This window comes from Fundulus heteroclitus, chromosome 18 (genome assembly GCF_011125445.2).
Source record: "Fundulus heteroclitus isolate FHET01 chromosome 18, MU-UCD_Fhet_4.1, whole genome shotgun sequence".
Lineage (NCBI taxonomy): Eukaryota > Metazoa > Chordata > Actinopteri > Cyprinodontiformes > Fundulidae > Fundulus > Fundulus heteroclitus.
The window spans coordinates 2,728,513-2,745,921 of NC_046378.1; the positions used below are offsets into that span (position 1 = coordinate 2,728,513).

A 17,409-nucleotide genomic window follows, 5' to 3' on the forward strand; every position below is an offset into this window, starting at 1 on the left:
ACAGAGTCTGCTTTGTTTCTTTTCGCGATCATTCCTTCACACAGCAGCTTTGGAAGCTGATCACAGTGAAACTATGTGCTCTTATTTGGAAACAGAGCTGGGAGGACCCAAGAGTCCTCCAGGACTGTGTGTCTGTGCGTGTGCAGGAGTGTGTGAAGGCTACAGATTTCCTGTTGATGCCAGGCGGCCGAGAATGCCTCCAGCCAGGGTCAGAAGTCATAGGACGTCTGCGACTGTCACTTCCCCTCCCTCAGCAGCTTGTGCAGAACGCCCGCTCCACCACTCATCCTAAAAGACACATCTGCTTGTCAAATAAAATCTATAAAGCCCTTCCTAGAGTTCATTTAACTGAAACTCTGCATTTCATCGTTGAAAAAAAGAACACAGACAGCGTGCAGGATGAGGCTGGAAATTCAACTCAGAAATAAAAGGTCATGAATAGCAGAATAACTGGATGTAGTCTGCTCAGAGTGAACGGGAACACAGAGTTATCAGACGTGTCAGGAAGTTCCTCTGAGTGATGAATGTTTTTCTAGCAGTATGGAGCTGTTTATATTTCTTTACACACAGCAGTGATTGACCACCCCGTCACATTTTAACCCTGAAAACCAACCACAGGGGGGAATGTGTGTGTGTGTTGGCTTAGTGTGAAGATCAGGGTATGTCTATAGTCCTCGGAGAAAGGACCTCGGGTCCCTGGGAGGGTCCAGTGATGCACACACCTATCATAAGCACACACCTCACACACACTAAATCTTCAGGGTGGATACAAAATACGTCTGAGGCAGGAAGTCGTTTCTAGGAGGAAACCTCTGTTCAGACCAACCAGCTGTCTGTGTGTGTTTGTATTCTTGCTTATGCCCACTCCCCAGGACCTTCTTCAGTCACCTGTCTTGCTGGGACCTGTGGTCCTTATGGGGACCACATTGCTGCCAAATCATTTCTTGGAACTGTTTTGTTGTGGACTGAGGTTATGGGTTGCTGATGGGATGAGGCATTAGTTTATGATGACTAAGACTATCAGTGCACCTATGTATACACCTATGTGTCATGTCTTAATGTGCAAAAAGCGATGTCTGACAGAAAATGAACACTGCGTATCACCCAGAACACACTATTATGGTTCTGAAACACGACAGTGGCAATGCCATGCTTTGGGGATGTTTGTCTTCACAAGAAAGCTAGTCAGAGTTGATGGGAAGATGGAAGGGGGTAAATAAAGTAACCAGTGAAAAAAACAGGTTGGAAATTACAAAATGTGCACACGTTTAAGTGCTACAAATGCCATCGTAAGCTACTGTATAAGAGGCAGAGTTAATTGCTGGCACAGGATTTCAAATTTGCCCTATCCAAAAATTAAGAATTTAAAAAATTGGTAGGGGTGAAATGAGCCTAAACATTGCCCAACTGTCATTTGATGAAAAGGCATGTCCTCTCTGATCGGTCCCCAGGTACATCCTACGACTAATACCATGAGAAATGTCATTACAGTACTCTACACTTCTAAAAGAACTAGAAATCAGCCTACTTGATGATATTGTTTTTTTCTTTTGTTTTTTAAAACATGTCTACTTGCTCCTCTTAACAAACTTGTACAATTCTACCCACAGGCCCACACCTCCACATCTACTCCCTTGTAAGACACATATCCTATGCATGTGACATCCATCTCCAGTCAGGCTGGGCTCCACATCCTCCCTACGATCCTGCAGCCAGCAAGGCAACATCCTCTGGCTGCAGTGAGGGGAAGCAGCCCTCACTGAGACTCTGCGCCCTGCAACAGGTAACACCTCTGCCACAGCGCTCTGCACTGACATTTACTTTTAAAATCCCTCCATCACGCTTTTCTGTTTTCATAGGCATGTAACGGGAACACTGCTGAAACACTAAAATACTTTTCTGGTGACAAAGTAGATCTCTAACATTTACGTTTGTTTTTCAGGCATTGCTTGGGATTGAACTCCTTGGCACCAAAGGATTTGCCTTCGCACCTGTGGAAAGAAGTGTTTTTTACTCCGTCACACTTTCTGTGAGAGCAACACAAGATTGAATCAACTGAAGAGAGCGTAAAGGAAGAAGAGGGAGACAGGGAACAATGATGGAACTGAGGATCCAGCTGATCCCGACAGGGGAAATAATCCTTCCTCCGGGGAAAAATGGAGAAAACTACTGCCATAACTGCAGGGTAAGCTCAAAGTCTGCCCGTGAGAACGAACCTAAAGACAGAAGGGTTCAGGTTGGTGGCGGTTGATACAGACAGTGCTTAAGTTCTAGACTTTGTCACTCCTGAGCAGATACTGACATTCACAACAGTGTAAATGTAACCACAGGAGTCACTGGTAATTTTGAAACTCTAACTCTAACCCTAAGCCAACTTTGCTTGGCAAGATCCAAAACATTTGCTCATAGAAGATGTCAAGAACAGCATGGTTACCTTAAAAGGGCTAATCTGAACTTGTGCGCTGGCTGCTTGCTTATTGTGGGTTTAGTAAAACTTTGGCTGAGAATGACAATGGCTGTGAAGGCTTACGCAGCCTGGTTGAGGAGGTTTTACTGTAGATTAGCTAGGATTCTGTGGATTTCTTTGACAGGTTAACATCAATGTCTGGGTGAGATCTTCTGGTCTCAACCTTTAGCTTCTGCCTTGGAAGTGTTGCCATGCGGGAAACAGCGGACACATTTATCACTTTGACCATTCAACAAGGGCGGCCGTCCGCATGCGCCGAACATATGTAGGAGGGAAGTGATCCAGACGGCTGTTGTCAGACATCAGTGTATACAGCATCTGAGGAATAAGAGGAGCGAGCTTTTAAAAAAAGCGGTCCCTCAGAGGTCTACCTGTGGCACCGTTAAAGCATGGACTCACACAAGTTCTAGAGTTCCAGTCAAAGGAATGTGACGCGTGAGATCAGCCCTCAGTGCCCAGCCCGGTGATGACCGGGGAGGTGTGGAATGCTCTGCAGCCTCGGCAGGAGGAAACGAATAAGACATTCCTGCCCTGGGCTTCATTTGTTCCTCTTCCCACATTCCTCCAGGGTCAGATAACCCCATGTCGTTAGGCTCTGTGACGCTTTTAACCTGTGCCATGTGGAGCCTAACGTCTTCAGGCTCCCTGTAAGACCCGCGGACAGCGTCATGATGGGAGCACATGGATCCGGCTTCTTATAAAAACGCCTCCGCATCATACCAATGAAGTTAGTGGGCATTTAAGTAAAAAACAGGAAAAATAGGGCGTTAAGTGGCGATGTAATATCTGATTTAGAGTAATGCACAGGAGCGGGGAGGAGAGGAAACAGGCTGGAAGTAGCAGATGGCTATCATGACTAGCCTTTCCTTCCAGTACAGTCAGACTGTCCAACGTGACCTTGCATACAGGATACGACCTTATGTGTTAGTGTGTGTTGAATGCTTGTGTAGTCCTGTTCTGAATCGATCACTCCCCCCTCTGGCAGTGCAGCCATATTACAGCCCGGCTCCGTGGCATGCACCCATCCGTCCAGCCGGCTGAGGTCACCTCCACATGAGCAAAGGGCACATTGCATAACCACAGTAATGTCAGAACGAAGCAGTCTTGGTTGTTTTAATAACTACAGACGCCTATGCCTTTTATTTATGTGATCAACAGAGGAAAGTGAACAATAGTGAACGGAAAAGGATGCAACATTTTATATATTTTTTTCACAAATAAATTTTTAGAAAGTGTGATTTGCCTCTGAATTCAGACCCCCTGAGTCAGTACCTTTCCCTGCGGTCACAGAAGTCTTTCGGGGTATGGCTCCACCATCCTGCATCTCTAGAGACCAATACTTTTGCTTAATAGCCTAGGCTCAGTCAGATTGGATGAAGAGCATCTATCTACTTTTCTATAAAGGCCTGATTTGTTGAGTCTGGGCAACAGAGCCATGTCCTGTTGACAGACACTCTTACCTGAGTTGTGGATCTCTACAGCCCCTTCAGAGTTACCATGGGCCTCTGGGATTCTGTGATTAAAGCTCACACTGACAGTTTAGGTGGATGGCTGTGGTAGATGTAGCTTTGGTAGCTTTGCAATTTTTTTCTCAATGATAATCGGAACGGCGCTCAGTAAACTGTTAGGAGCTTTGGTCATGGTCAGATTTACTAGTCCTACTTTAAACATTCCCTCCCTAAACTCTCTGGAAGAGGGCCTAAAATGTACTTTTCAGTAACACTCAATAATCAAAGCTGGTACCACACTATAAATACTTGGGGAGCGGTTATTGATGACACAGTCTGAGCTGCATGCGGAGTCAGCGGCCACAAATTCACACCAGCGAATGCACTTTTATTGAACGCTCTGCATTTTTATGTCCCTTCTGTTTTTTTACAAGGATGTTTTATCCTTCTTTTATTGAGTCTGTTCTTACCTTTTATTTTACCTTCTGGCATGAGTCGCTTTCAGTTCAAAACGAGAATTGTCTGCAGGGAATTGTCGCAGTAAAACACATCCCTGAATGAAATTTTCAACCTTTACAACACCAGATATATAAAGAAGGCTAAAATTCCCCATGGTTGACCTCAGACATCCTTTCCAAGGAGAATTTGCACTCCTTCAATGGAAAAGGACATACAGGAGGCCCTGGTGTGGAACAACAGACAAAAAAAAAATCTTTCTTCTGCTGTCAGCTTGGTGAACTCTACAATGTGAGGATGAACTCAGAGATTTTTGTTTTCTTTTTAATCAGCCCATTGAGTAATTGCTGTTTCTGTAGTGTACATAAAGATGAGTGCGATCACAGCAGCGTATTGATGTGTTATGACCGAACCGGGTCTTGTGTCAGGAGCTGGTTCCTGTCTGAGAGCTGTTTTTTTTTTTTTATAGTGTTGCACCGATGCCATTTTTTGGCCCCGATACCGATACCTGGCTGTGCAGTATTGGCTGATACCGATACCATCTGTTTGAAATTGATGTGTGTGTGTGTGTGTGTGTGTGTGTGTGTATATATGAAGAACTGCATACTCCTTAGGGTAGTAGAACTTTTTATTGCCTAACTGGAATGGGTGACAATAGTTGCATAAACTTTCGGAAATTATGACATGTATAATAGCAATGCAACAGTAAGACAGTAAAATTACATTAATAATTGAATAATCTCTTTTAAACCCTGAGTTTTGGCTCTCAAATGCCAGAATAGTGCAACTTTCATGAACTTATATGACATGTATAATACAAGTCTGGAGAGAGAAGACTGCGTTCAAGTGACATACAAACATCAAAATGGTATCTGTGCCCTATTTGTTGGTACTCGCCGATACCGATACCGATACCACCATTTTAGTGCTGGATCGGCGCCCATACTGGTATCGGTATCGGTACAACACTAATTTTTTTACTTCAGGTAATACGTCTGTGTTAAGCAGACACTAGAGAATACTAGCCACAGTGCTTAGCCAAAGCTGAACATGCTCCAATTAAGGCAGCAACAGACTAGAATTACTGTAATATTATAAAACTGGATGTTGGGAGGTGGGGTGCAGCACAGCAGAAACTATGGTATAGTCTGTTGGAAGAGGAGAGCAGACATGGAGCGACAGTTCTTGCACTCTTATTCAGGGGTATGGGCAGGGGGTAATTTACAACCCTTTATCTGATTTGGTTGCCAATAACAATTTTGGAATGATTTGAATTTAATCTTGTCTTTTTTATTTTTTTTGAGGACAACATAAAACCTTCTTAAAAGTTGTTTCTCTTTCTGAACAATGATTTTGGATTGCCTTTTCGTTACTTTAGTATGCAGAACCACAAGCATCCAGCGACTTGGGAAAAAAACTTTCTTCTGGACCAACAAAAGCAGGAAATTGTTGGAAAGACTCCCTTGGCTCAATGAGGATTCACATCCTGTTTCTACAAAATTTTAACTACTTTGTTTAATTCAATATTACCTGTTTAGTGTATTGTTAGCCATGTAAAAATGTTATCTTAAATGATTTAGGCATTTTTAATCGAAAAATAAAATATTTTTAGTGCCCTCCGAGTTTCCTGCTCTATGGCAAAAAGTTTGAACACCACCTCTTTTGTGTGATTAAGATTGAGCTATCACATTTACATTTTCATGTGGGTCAAAGATAAAATTACGTCACATTTTTGGAATGGTTACTTCTGGCATATGAGCATTAAATATGAACCTGTATATTACTCGGTCAGTTATTTAGCCTTAAATACTATTCGTAAACAATAAATAAAGTACATACTGCTTACGCCTACAAAATAATTAATGAACTCATCAATCATTCAGCTACTTATTTCACTTCTGCCAAGAGATACTGTTCTGATTCTGACTGTGGCTTTTACTGTTAAAACTGCTTCATAGAGGCCTATTTTTACAGCGTTAGAAAATTCCCATTTTGCTTTACTCCATCCATCCATCCATCCATCTATTAGCATATGTAATAAATTAGAATATTATTGAAAAGTTAATTTATTCAACTCAACTGACCAAGTTAGGCACTTTATATAAACTGGTTACACACTGTTCATTATAATGATTTATCACTTACAGCTAATTAAACACGAGAAAACAGAAATATGGGATTAATGAAACCTAGGTAGATAGATAGATAGATAGATAGATAGATAGATAGATAGATAGATAGATAGATAGATAGATAGATAGATAGATAGATAGATAGATAGATAGAATGTAGTTGGTTCCAAGGACTGTTGAGCTAAATGATTGGAAGAACCGTAAATCCCTCATCCCACAGTAACATCAGGGTGCTGCAGTGGCGCCTTTGCTAACAGCAGAGGGCGCAAGAGCCCCTTTATACCAAATGGTAATAATTAACGCTACAATTCTCTACAAAATGCTGCATAATTTGGACCTGAATCGAAATTCCTACACCTAAAACTGAAATATATTACAACTAGCTTACTATATTTTAATCAGTTAGGTTAGTTTTAAGCCATTCGGGGGCATAAAGTTAAAGCGAATACTTCCCAATAAAGTGATATTTAGAGATGTGTTTATGTCCAACAGTTAGTTAAAGGAGGCCAAACTGAAAGCGGCCGACCAAAGCCTTCAGGTTTATAGGCTAATTATGTCGCTGAGCGGGTATTTTAGTTGGAACCCATATAAATTGTCCCACCATTAATATTTGTGCGCTCCTGTTTATTCAGACGGTGAGTCAGTGCTGACATTTGGCATTTTGTTGTCCGCCAGAATAATAAAAGCCCGGTTCGGTGGAGAACGTCCGCGGTTCCCCCGCCGCGGCTCGTGGGACGGGTTTTTTGGTGAACTTCCTGGTGGTTCAGGGTGTAGCTGTCCTTCAATGACAGAAGAGGAAAAGCGGGAAATTACCACAGCACTCCCACGCGGCCAAACCAAACCGAACCGAACAGAACCGAGCCGCGCGCTGACAGACGGCTGGCTCCGCTTTAACCCTCTTGTCCTCGTCCTGGTAATATGGGAGGGCGCGGGCTTTCCTGCGGCCGCGGGGCGCCGTGGGAGCAGCCGCAGCTGTAGCAGAGCCCGCTGTGGGCGCGCTGCCTGGGAGTGGTAGTGGGAGGGGTCGGGAGGAACCCGGCAGGACTGGCCCACAGTCCGCAGCTGACAGAGAGAGCGAGCTGACCGGGACCGGGCGGACGGTCTTCACACAGCGGAGGGACAGGAGTCAGAGCGCCGGCGTGGACGGAGGACCTCGCGCTGTTTCTGACCTCAGGTACGTTTATAGTCCGGACAGCAGGTCTCAGCCGTCCTCTGCGGACTTTCTGGCTGTCAGTCCGCCTGCCCGGAACGACAGCGGAGGGTCTGCTCCAAGTCTGCGGGGCATGTGGACGGGTTCTGCTGACGGGTCTGTGTGTCACTGCTGCGTGTTTAAATGTGTGTCTTCTGGAGGACAACCGCGGGACAAATGCCGCTAGAACGCTGCAACAATGCTCCTACTAATTATGGGGGGCTTAGTTTTTGGTGAGATATCTGGCGTCATCCCACCCTGAAGTGTCCCAGCGCGGCTCCCGATTGGCTGGCTGACTCTTCTCTAGAGGTACTGACTGGGCTCGTGGCCCACAACAATAAATCCTTAAGGTTGGGGTTGTCTTTTTATAGCCTCCACCCAGACACACGCTAAGACTCTTAACTAAATAGTGTTCCACACCTCGGCACCAGGAGGCTGTGAACTCACTGGATGGGAGAAGACATTCATGATACCACTAGATCTCCTGCTGGGCTTTAAGGGTCTCCTGAAGACCTCCCTGATGGATATTAACTACTGACTGAAGGGCTGTTTGCCCTGAAAATCCGTTTTCAGCACGTCTGAGCTGGTCTGAATTAACAGGTAATGCAGGTTGCCTGACCTGACCTTGTTGAACTTTTAGAGAACCCTGGCGTTAACGTTTTGCTTCTTATTTAGGAAGTTTATTATTATTATTTTTCCAAATATGTGTCCATGCAGCTGTCTGGACACATGCTCACTGGACACTTGTCCCCACGGCTTGGAGTCAACAGACCAGCCCACCTGTTAATGTGTGTTTGGTCTGTAAACACGGGAAGCACCTGGCTTTTTGGTGTAACCTGTTTCTGTCTGTAGCGTCTCAACAGGCAGCGGATTTGTCCGAGTACGACGGATAAATCTGCTGAATTGCAGAGAAACCTGTGAGCAATCTCCTGCCACAACACCAGCTGGTTGTTTAACCATTCGGGAACAGGGGGGGGGGGGGACATTCGCAGATGTTCAATGTGTTCGAGAGCAGAGCTTCTGGGAGGCCTTTTCCCAGGTGCTTCAATCTGAGGTCGTTTTCCTGTCAGAACATCAAACTGTGTCCAGGTTTCGTCCGTTTAGAGGTTAAGCTGAGGTAAAGTTGAAGAATTTGACGGTCATCCATCCTCCCGCTTGGTGCCATGCACCAGTGCCACCGGCAGCGAAACAGATTCTCGGCATGATACTACCACCTCCGTGCTTTACAGCCCAGACAGTAGTAGGTGTGAACGCCTCTCTTTCACTCCTGCAGATTCCATTTCTCATCGTAGAAAAATAGTTCAATATTGGTCTTGTATGCTTGTAACCTTTCTCCAGATGTTTTTTTTTTTTTTTTTGCATTGTCCATGTGGACAGCAGCCCATTTCAGTCGAGGTGTCCCTGTCAGAGCATGTGCTTGCGTCTTTCTTGGAGAACACCCTCCCAGGCTGTTCCACCTTTGGCTCTGGTGTTCCTGATGGTTCCTGGGTTGGTTCTGAACAAGTCGCACATATTGTTCCGCCTGAAAGCGACCGTTAAGGTGGGATGTCCCAAGCTTGGACTGAACCGGGTGTTTCAACAGAACACTGGAGCCAAGCACTCAACAGAACTGGTTTTGGAAAGGCTTACATGAAACCTAGACGGCCAGCCCAAAGCCTCGACCCCATGAAACATTTAGTGGGAACTCATTTTCTGTAAAGACCAGCGGTCAAATATGCGATCATAATTATGCCTGTAGGTTGTTCTTGGCATGTGAATGAAGTGCAAATAGCTTTGGGATGTTTATCAGATGTTGGTGAGGGTGTATGTAATTTTAATCCCGTGTGTGTATTAAAGGAAGTCTACAGTAAATGCAAACCTATGCATCTAGTTCTGGATTTTAGAAATCTCTATAATTCTATGATCTCCATGATATGTTTCCCAGAATTTGTTTTGAAGGGAAGACTTCTGTAAAATGGGCCAGGTTGGGTACAGTAGTCTTTTGGGGTCAGATCAGACAGCTGACCTGTTGTTTGAAGGTAACCTTGAGGGCCGGGACCTTTCTGCCTTGGCCCTCAGTCTGCTTTAGTTTGATTAAATGCGTCTCTAAATGACAGCTCATCACTTCAGATATTAGCTTTGAAGCAGGGCTGTGTAAAGTGGCATTGCATTTTTGATAATTGTCAGGAACCTCTTTGGCTCTTTAAACCACCGAAGGCGGAACTTTCCGCATGGACTCAATTATACAACAGAGACTAAACATCAATGTCCTGCTGCCAATAGGTTTTTCCAAAACACACCTCGCTTGGCACACGGTGCATTGTGATTGGTTTCTCAGATTTTCCATGAAACGCGTGTTTCATGGACTGTGAACGGTTTGGTTGGATTTTACCTTTAGTGGTTGAAGCCATGCCAGAGAATGAAGGCAAGATTCATCTTCTTTCCACATAATAAGAGCCGGCTTCCTCACAGCTGGGGATTTAACTTTGTCTTTGTTGAAGATTCAATCAGCACACATATGACACAATTTGTCAGATAGTTAGGTTTATTTAGAGGACTTTATACAGAGTTGTCAAAAAGTATTTACTCTCTAACATATGTCCTTTTGTTTTTGCTTTTTTTTGTCCCACTTAAATGTTTCAGATCACCAAACAAACATTATCCGACAAAGATAACCTAAATAAACACAAAGAGCAGTTTTTAAATGATGATTTGATTAATTAACGGTAACGCCTGTCCTCACCAACTTGTCACAATGTGAAAAAAGTAATTTCCCTCCTTTTGTTAAATCATTATTTTTTTACCCACATTTGTTTTAGTTCCATTTTTCCAGCCAAACCAGAGTCTGATTACTGTTGGACCTGTTGAATCAAAAGACACTCATGTAGAACCTGTCTGACAACATGAAGTAGGCCAGAAGATCTCAAAAAGCAAGGAACTCTGAAGAGATCTAAGGAGATTCAAGAACAGATGAGAAACAAAATCACCGACATCTGTCAGTCTGGAAAGGGTCACAAAGCTATTTCTAAGGCTCTGGGACTGAAGAGAACACAAATGGAGAAAACATGGAACAATGGTGGATGTTTCCAGCAGGCTGGCCTACAACAACTACTCCAAGAGTGTAACGGAGAATAAACCAGAACATTGATCCAAAGCGCACAGGCAAGTTTACCTCTGAAAATGCTCAAAAGAAACAAAGACTTTCTCTGTAGCGGTCTAGTCCAAGTACGGACTTGCTTTGGATTGAGATGGTGAGATGGTGTGATCTGACCTTAACCAGGGCGTTCATGTGGGGAAACCCGCCAGTGTAGCTGATTTCTGAACAAATCCTGCCTAGCAGAACGGGCTAGACCCCTACACTGTGATGTAAAACACTTGTTATGTTATCACGAACACCCGAAGGCAGCCATTGCAGACAGCGGTGGAACAACCAGGTATCAAGTTTAGGGGATAATTACCTTTTTCATTGAGTGGCATCTTGGTTTGGAATCCTTTTCCCCCTTCCTAAACAAGCTGTTTTTTTTTGTATTTGCTCTGGCTATCTTTGTCTAACATTAACATTTGTTTGATTCGAAACAATTAAGGGGGACAAGAAAGCAAGAACAGACAAAACCTGCGAGGGGGTAAACACTTTTTCACAGCACTGTACAGAGGTCCACAAGCTTGCCGTTCCCACATTCTCCTATCAGGGTGAGAAAAAGGTGAATAGACTGGTCCTGGCATGCTGTTGGGCTGTTTATCTGATTAAATACCATGGCTCTACTTTGTCATGACAATACAACCTTTGACAGATTTCTTGTCTTACAAACCGGCTAGGGAGATGGTGTACAGAGAACCAAAGGTAGCGGCGGACCAGAGACACAGTGAGCATGCATTAAACCCTCCGTGCGCTTTGTTTTTGGGGGGGGGGCGCATGACCCGCCGTTGACAGGTTGAAGGTTTTTCCGCGGTACCGTGGTGTCCACCACATGTCAGGTGGTTCCTGAGCGGTTCCTGTAGGACACGCCCAGCTGATTGGCCGTCATCACCGCTGCAGCAGGAAACTCAGCTTGACATACATGAACATTTACTACCTGTGCTGCGCTTTAGGAAGTGCTCAGGGTGGGCTATTTCCACCTCAGGACCCTTAAAATGTGAGCCCGTTTTGTAAGTTTTGCTGGTGGAGTGGCGGTTAACGACCTGGCCGTCATGCTTGAGGGAGTTTACACTTCACGTAAACAAAAAGAAATTGGGCTAAATACAGGCTGGTGGGTGGGATGAAGGGGGACAGAAGATGTCCCTGGGTCAGCATGAAATTAGTTTCCCATATTTATCTCTTTGCACAATGTCAGTTTTAATGAAAAATATTTCAGCGATCAATTTTTCTGCTTCACGTCTGCCGACACGAAGCTTCCATTTGTAAAAAAGCGGATTTTGCTCTGTGTGGAATGGCCTTTAGCTGAAAGATTCTTAGCCGGGTTTTGGTACGCTGTCAGTGTGCCGCTACTCCAGCCTGCCATTGTTCCCAGCGTTGCTCCGGTTCATTCAGGTTTGTTGGTATTTGTTCATGAACAGCTCTTTGAAGTTTCTTCCATTGCATTTCTCTCACAATGAGGTCTGGACTTTCTCAGCTCCATTACGAGCCTTGATCCTGTTCTTATTCAGAGTTTTGTTTGTAGATTTTTCTGCCGTGTTTGACGAGCAGCTTTGGATCAGGCGTCGGCTGTTTTGATGTGCAGACAATGTCGTGGCTGACTCCATGGCTGCACGATGCCCCGGCTCTGTGGCTGCAAAGCAAGGCCAAGTCCTCAGCATCCCTCCATTGTGCTTGACAGGTGGTGTTGAGCTGATATGCTTGGTTTTGTTTTTTTCCCCAAACATGGTTTTATGTATTATCCCCACGCATCTTTATGTTTTGGTCTTGTCTGTCCAAAGATCATAGATCATTGTTTCAGAAGTAATGTTTTTTTTTTTTCACATGCGACTTTGCAAAACCTAATTCGTGCCGGCACCTTCCCAGTAATCAGATGTTCCAAACAAGTAATGTTCTTCTTTTTTTTTCTACCTGGCTATACCGTCAAACTTCAACATCAACATGCCTGCTTAGGCTTGTAGGATCTAAGATCGACTTCTAGGTGTTTTGCAATTTTTGAGCATTGCGCAGTCAGACCTGGAGGTGAATTCGTCCGACATCCGCTTGGAACATTTCCAAAATGTTTTTCACTTGCACGGTGTCGAACTCTCGCCTCTGTAAAGGTGGCTCCACTTGCTGATGACAAATTAATTTGATTCCCAGAACATGGCTGCTACTCCCCCTCCTAATTCCTGAGGAATCATTAAAGATGCACTTAGTAGTTCTCTGAAATGTACTGACAGTTATGGAAAGCTCCCTTTTTTTCCCTCCATGACTGCATGCCTCATGTATAATCTGTCATGTGTGAGTGCAGCAAGAACCAAGTTACAGTGAGGGTTTTGGAAATGTACCATTTATAGAGATAAGCTCAGATTAATCAGAACCAGAAGTGAGACTGATAAGGACCTAAGCAAGCTACAGCAGCAAGGCGACCTTTGGACTCATTTATCAATACATGGAAGTGCTGGCTTATATCATGTTGGCTGAATTTACATTTTAAATGGGTCATATCGTAAAAAAAATCAAATAAAAAAATCCACTTTTATAGCCCTTAAATCCATTTTGTTGCATACGTTGAGTCTCTAGGAGTGCAGAAAAGTTGATGTAGTCTGTCCAGGAGCTGCGTACATATGTTAATATTCTGTTTGGGCCATATTTTTCATCTTTTCCCTGTTTTTCAACAATAATGGCACATTACTTGCTGCAGAGCTGCTAAAAACGGTTGTGGACTTCCAGCTTAATAGTCTCATGAATCCACCATTTTTATTTCTCTGAGTGATTTTTGTCGTCCAAGTTAAAGGATGCTGGAGCTGCAAGCGGAAAAGTCATTGGCTGTTCCTTACGCCGTCCCACACTCCAAAAATGGCCGAACGGGGTGGAGTGGAACGCTCTGCAACCCGGTAGGGGGTGTGAAGTGCCTCCTTCAGATTTAAAGAGACGGCACCAAAACGACTTGCTTTCTGAGGAACCTCAGCACAGGGGGGAAAAGGGGGGACGTAGGGGTTCATTAATGAGGACTTTAGACCAAATCATTGCATTTCCACTTTATATAGACCACAACTGAAGGATTCCAATGTGAAAAGGAAGGATTAGAAAGCATGATATGTTCCCTTTGGTGGGAGATTCCTCATTACTTATGTAAAATCCTTAAAATGTCACCGTTCTAGGTCGCTTTCTCATAAAGACGTTCCAGAGGTTCTCTTCTGAATTCCATTGGGATTTCAGTCAGTTTTTTCCAGTCAGCTGTAGGTTTACCTCTGTGTAAACATGACATGTTCAGTTGCTTTCCAACCTTTTCAGTTGCTGGTAAACCTTCATCATAGGTCTTTTTTTGGGGGGAGGAAACACAGATTCTTTTTTCCAGTGATGATCTGATGTCTGCAAACTGATTCGTCGCTTCCTGTGAGGCAAATCTGTGGAATGCAACATGAGATGCATCAGATCAGGGTAGACCGCCCTGGCATTAAGTGGATGAAACCGAGTTGAGTGAGCGATGCTGATGGTATGTGTGGGAGATGGGTTTTCATGATGGTTGCTGCTCAGACACCGAGTCAGACCTTCAGATGGGAATGTGTTGGAGGGAAATGTGTTTAAATCTGAACCCGGGCAGAGAGGCAGCTGAAGGCAGAAAGATATTCCAGCTCACCTACAGGCTTTATTTGAATATTTTCAGCATCACTTTACTAAAAAATGAGCCGTTTTCTTCAAAGCTATCAGAACTATTCATTTAATCAGTTATTTGTGGGCTCATCACAGTCTGACCGATGCTTTCGGAGTGATATGTCCTAACCAACATCCAACTACAACCTAGATTCTTATTTTGACACTACAGTAGTTGACCTTCGTGTTCCTCTATCACAGCATTTTTATTCTCTCAGCCCACATTTGTTGTGCATTGCCTTGCATAGGGATGTAAACCCTTTAAACCTTTTTACATTATTATCACAAATCTCTATACATTTTATTGCAGTTTTATTTGATCGACCAACTAAAAGTAGTGTGCAACTGTCAAGAATGATAAATAGTTCTGAAATATTTTTTACCAATAAAAGTGTGAAGTCTCCCTGAGTCCATACTTTCTAGTACCACCTTTCACTGCAGTAGCCAGCTGGAGGTCCTTTGGGCTGCCGTTACCAGCTTCACACATATACAGAATGAAAAAGTAGCCCATTTATGTTTGAGTATCTGAATGTGAGTTAGACTGGATGGTCAGATTACTGGTTTAGCTTTAGGTCTAGACTTTGACTGGGCCATTCTAACACATCAAAATGAATCAGTCTAAAGCATTCCACCGAGCTATGGCTGTATGTTTATGGCTGATAGAAAGTAAACGCCTGTATTATGGCTGTCTTCCTTGTCCCTGCTGAAGTTAAATCATCCCACATCATGATGGGCCCTCCCCCATGTCTCACCATGTGAAGGTTGTGTTCTAGGTGAGGTATCGTGTTCTGCTGTGCATACCTTGGTTTGCACAGGGCGCCGAAAAATCGTGGTGACATCTGACCAGAACACCTTCCTCACTACTTAGCTTTTTAAAAAGCTTTAAACTTCTCCACAGCTTTCTCCCTGACCTGTTTGCTATGTTCCTCGGTCTCCACGAGGCTGTTTGCTCTCTAACGTTCCCCGACAAACCTCTCAGGTCATCAGCTAACATCTGGGTGACTGTTAAGATGAAATAACACAAATTTACTGCATTTACTAATTTGGTATGTTGTTGCATTGGACTTTATTTAGGGGTGAGAAAATAAATGTGGGCCGAACGCATAATGCACATCAAACGTTTCAGATATTTAATTGTAAAAAAACAACAAAAAAAAAGTATTGTACTTCCCTGCTTTGTGTTGGTCTATCCCATAAAATCTCAACTAAATCCACTGAAGTTTTCCAGTGCTAACTTGATTAAATGTAAAAAAAAAAAAAAAAAAAAAAAAAAAATGAAGAGGTGTGAATGCTTTTGCAAGATCCTGTAGTAAAATGAAAGGATTTAATTCAGATATATATTTTTTGTTCAGCTAAAAAGCCGGAGGTAGAACGACAGGAATGTTTGATTTTACTATTGCTAAAGAGCTTTGTTTTCGCTGTGGTTAGCCAAGAGGACCCGTGTGCGCCTCGGGGTGTCACATGACCTCCAGATGCAGTGGGAAACTTTGCAGAAGCATTTCAGTAGAATGGCAGTAATTAGAGGGGCGGTTCTGAAGCAGCTCAGTGTACGTTTCCTGAACCAGTCAGTCCTAGAGGGTGTCCCGCTGTACTGCGCCTGGTTGGTTTCAGACCGGCTCTGTGGCAGAGCTGCATTTGAAATTCCACAGGGTTCTTTTCCAGCATCCACAACAGCAGCCAAGTGGTACAATGTGAGCACCACCCGGCTGGGAATAATTCCTCTGAGGTGACTCGTCCCGCTTGACTCTGCTTTTACGGTCTGGACGTCTTTGAGACTGGAAAACACCCTGGATGTGAGTCAAAACCCCACGTCAGATTCACTGACACCATGTTTGGATATGTGCTGGAAAAGGTGGGAGGACCTTAAAAAACCCCGGATACTTTATCTGCGCCTGCAGAAATGATGGCGTTCTGAGTTTCCTTTCCAATTAGTCTCAGTTTGAAAGTAATATCCTTGAACCGAGCCAAGAGTTTGTCCCGGGCAGGTGGAGCCAAGTCATCTGAGGGCAGAACTGCTCATTCATGTTCACATGCACCACTGCTGACCAAGCCACTTCATAATCCGGCCTGGTTGTACTCACACCTTCACCTGGACCAGATTAACCCCCTTCAAACAGGATGACTGGTAATCCCGTTTCATCCGTTCTTGCACTTCGTCAGGCCAGGCAGCAAGTACGGACCGAGAGGAGCTCTGTGATTTCTGTGTCATGTGTTGGATGAAATCATTCTTTTTTATTTTTTATTTAATCTTGTGCTTATTTTACTGGATCATTACGGTGTGACTGCATATAATCACAGCCTCAACAGTAATTCACACACAATAATAGAGGCTTATATAAATACATGTTGATGTGCGTCATTGCTTTGCTTCCCATGCATACAGAGCATAGGTGGTCTCAGGGATAACGGCGCTCTGCGTATTCACATAAGTCATGCCAGTGAGCCCAGGACAAAACTGGGACAACCTCTAAACTGACCTTCAAGAACTTAAATATTTGCACCTTTCATACTTTTATTTATTTATTTTTTGATTTAATCCTGAATTAGAGTAAAAGCATGCTTTCTGCAGAATCAGCTTCCTCATTTAGGAGCTTTACCTTCAGGTTTAACTTTGTCTGTTTCTGTGCACTTATCCTACTGGACTCTATTCCTCTGCCCAGCTGATCTGGTAGTATTTCATACCTGCGCTGACGTCCAATCCCACACTACCTACTCGGTGCTGAGTCGCTCGCGCCTGCCCACCTGGTATTTACTGCGATATGACACCAAAGGCAAATCTGAGTCCTTGTTGAAACAAGGCTCCATATGGAGCTCCATGCTCTTGTTTGCTTGTGTTGGATTGATGAATGCCTCTGGAGCTCATGGGATCTTTGGGTGTTACGGAGTTTAACCCAACCCTACCCACCCCCATAGATGCAATTTAAACAAACATGATTCGTAGGTGAGTAGTTGAGAAAGCAAACATG

The 17,409-nt window shown here is 43.9% G+C and overlaps 1 protein-coding gene across 3 annotated transcripts in view; it reads left to right on the plus strand.

Moving 5' to 3' along the window:
* The first annotated feature begins 2,024 nt into the window (after positions 1 to 2,024).
* Positions 2,025 to 17,409, plus strand: part of LOC105926760 (unconventional myosin-Ic) — a 66,405-nt gene continuing 51,020 nt past the window's right edge. Inside the window, exon 1 of one of the 3 annotated variants that reach the window (XM_036149512.1) lies at positions 2,025 to 2,185. In XM_036149512.1, coding sequence (XP_036005405.1) covers positions 2,096 to 2,185 — 90 coding nt within the window. In that variant the 5' untranslated portion in view covers positions 2,025 to 2,095. Of the gene's footprint in view, positions 2,186 to 7,448; positions 7,678 to 8,269; positions 8,293 to 17,409 lie in introns of those variants that run through there. The other 2 variants (XM_036149515.1, XM_036149518.1) reach the window with 2 other exon arrangements.